The 3,009-nt window shown below is 37.9% G+C and overlaps 1 protein-coding gene across 1 annotated transcript; it reads right to left on the bottom strand.

Annotated features, from left to right (window-relative positions):
• Nucleotides 1–668: 668 nt before the first annotated feature.
• Nucleotides 669–1,682, bottom strand: LOC131168235 (RING-H2 finger protein ATL80-like). The gene has a single exon (XM_058127537.1). It carries the CDS (start codon nucleotides 1,636–1,638, stop codon nucleotides 826–828), a length of 813 nt encoding a protein of 270 aa, XP_057983520.1. The 5' UTR covers nucleotides 1,639–1,682; the 3' UTR covers nucleotides 669–825.
• Between the last annotated feature and the right edge of the window lie 1,327 nt (nucleotides 1,683–3,009).

Genomic DNA, 3,009 nt, shown 5'->3' with positions numbered 1-3,009 from the left:
TGACGTATACAACCTCCTGTTGATCTACATGCAAGGGTAGGGGTGACAAAATGGGATAGCGGGTCGGATTTAGGTGGAGTCCTAAACGGGCTCGAGTTGGCTTGTTTACTAATGGGTGATTAACATATAAACCCAAATCCACCTGTTTAATAAACGGGTATCTGTTAAGAACCTGTTTAAAAATATAATTTATTTATTTTTAATTTTTAAAAATATTTCATATAAAGTAGCATATTTTAAAAAAAAAAAAAAGTAATGACATTTTTTATTTTATTTATTAATATCTTAACAAAAGAAAATAAAATGTAGAAAATAGTATGTTTCTTTAATTAATATTATATATATATATATATATATATATCAAATTAAATGGGTCACTCACGAATATCCAATCCAAACCTGCCTAACTCGTTTATTAAACGGGTTGGATTCGGATTGACCCGTTTATAAACGAATCACTATCTACTAAACCTGAATCCGATTTAAACGAATGGACCACGAATCATCGTCGATTTCGATTCGAGGTAATTAGCTATAACATTCAACTACAAGCAAAAGGATCCGTAGCTTCTATACGTACACCCCAGCCGGTATTATAACGATTACACAAAAATTCAATTATGGAGTATATATTGATCGTTGGTGTTTGTGAGAGAGAGAGAGAGAGAGAGAGAGAGAGTATCTATTTGATAATTATTTAATTTTGACAGTTAAAATCTTATTAATCATACCTACATTAATTTCCGCAAACAAAAAAATTTCTCGGACTCTTCGACAAAAAGAAAAAGGACTCTTCGACCAAAAAAAAGTAGGAGCAAAAAAATCTCAGTAGGGAAGAATTGCAGCAGGCCTGCCACTGATATGTCGACCCATCCCCAGTTGGGAGAAAGACCTCAGCAACACTACCGCTCGATGCGATCTTGCCCCCGTTAAAGTCTTCGAAGAATAACACAAATAACGCATATTTGCAGAACAAGAAGAAGAGGTTGACCCTAATATTTCCTCTTCCCTCTCCATCTCCATAACACACGTCGACTGATCCATCGACCACGATCGCTTCAACCCACTAAAACCCATCCCCCTCTCCCGCCGGATAAACCCTCCGGGCTCCACCGGCCGTGATGGAGAAGCACTAGACTCACCGCCGCCGTCCCTTCCCTGTTCCTGCACGCAGACTACTTCACTGACGCCTTCTTCCTCCGTCGGCGCTTCCACCTCCGACCGACATACCGGGCAGCTCCGGTGCGCCGCGAACCAGTCGTCGATGCACGGCACGTGAAAGGCGTGCCGGCAGGTGGGCAAAAGCCGGACCGTGTCTCCCTCCTCCAGCTCCCCCAAGCAGACCGCGCACTCGCTCTGGTCCACCCGGAACGGGCCGTGTTTGTTCGCGGAGTACGCGAGGGTCGGAATCGCGCGGAGGGTTTTCTCGTCGACGCCAACGGCTGATGGCGCGGCTGCGGACTGCGGCGACGGGGCGGCGGGGCTTCGGTGGATCCGCGTGAGGCAGTATTTTACGAGTATGAGGCGGTAGGCGACGAGCGCCAGTGCGGTGCAGAGTACGCCGACCATGCAAATGAGAGCAGGGGCGTAGAAAGAACCGCAACCTTTGATGCCGGGCGGTGAGTTTATGCTCTCCATTGTTCGTGTAGAATCGTGCGTGGGGGATTAATTTCAGATTGGAGCTGTCTAGGTCTGGGATTTGAGGGTTTCTGGTTTTTATATGGAGACTAAGATATGGACATGCGGTGATCTCGTTCCTGTTTTCTTTTACATGGTTGCCGTGCCGTCCCAGTTTCTTGTCTTTCGTGCCCTTGACTAGGCATCGTGGCCGTGGGCGTATTGCGTCTTGTGACACACGGGCTTATCGTTGGGCTTGCCACCTAAAATAGTACAGTTCGAAATTACATGAATTTTTTTATTCTGAATTTGTATAAATTTGGGAAGAATGCTTACTAATTTTTATATTAATTTTATTTTATTTAGTACAAATTTAAATTTAAATTTAAATTTTGAAGTTACTGTTTCTATAGTTTCTATTTTGAGCTTACTTGAGGAAGAAGTTCCACAATAAGGGAATATATTTATAAAAAATTCAACTTTATTTGGAGACACAATTCTTTCATAAATTATGTAGAGAAGTTATATTATGTAAATTTTTATTAATTTTTAAATCTTAAATTTTAACTTTAAATTTGAAAATTATGAATTTGGTCACTAGCATAATGAATTTGTCCTACAAAAGATCCGTCATATAAATAGAGTCCAGAATATCTTTATAAAGTCAAGATCTTCTTAATACACATTCGATGTGTATTGCAAAATTACATCTTTTAGATTTTACATAATCTTTTTCATGTATAAATATGATGTATTTACTGAATCAATTTATACCAAGTAGCTTCTACTTATCATAAATGAATATGTTTTTGCACCCTCATCTTCTTTAATATAATATATCTACTTGCCATAGATATTCTCCTGCCCTTATTTTAAGGCTACTATGCATGGAATAGTGTTTAATTTGTAGGGTACCTTGGCGAAAATTGTGGGCTTATAAAGGGGTGAACCATGTTTGAGTAATAATGAAATTATATTTCTATAAATATAATTTTTTTGTGTTATTTTAAGTTTCAATGCTAGGTCTAAGTGTGTAGTTGCATACAAGTAAAACATTATTTGGCGAATTAACTAAAGAAATAATGAATAATAATCAATATATTTTTGGAAGTATATATATATATATATATATATATATATATATATATATATATATATAAATCTAAAGTACAATTGTGTTTAACATTGTAAGCAGTTGTTACCTTATTTTGAGATATTTGAATTGGAGGCTTATTTGATCAAATTCTATTCGAATATTTAGCTAGGAAGTAACTTGTGGAAATCTCTTATCCTTGACATTAAAAAAGTATAAAACTTGTGGTTTTGCCTAGTGAATTATTAGCGATGCATCAATGAAGGGGCGACAAAGTTTTTATCGATCCTCTCGATTAG

Source organism: Malania oleifera, chromosome 11 (genome assembly GCF_029873635.1).
Source record: "Malania oleifera isolate guangnan ecotype guangnan chromosome 11, ASM2987363v1, whole genome shotgun sequence".
NCBI lineage: Eukaryota > Viridiplantae > Streptophyta > Magnoliopsida > Santalales > Ximeniaceae > Malania > Malania oleifera.
This window is presented reverse-complemented; position numbering and strand designations above follow the sequence as displayed.

Bases quoted from the DNA above. Each gene is read 5' to 3' on its own strand.
- LOC131168235 (XM_058127537.1), bottom strand. From the start codon at position 1,638: ATGGAGAGCATAAACTCACCGCCCGGCATCAAAGGTTGCGGTTCTTTC.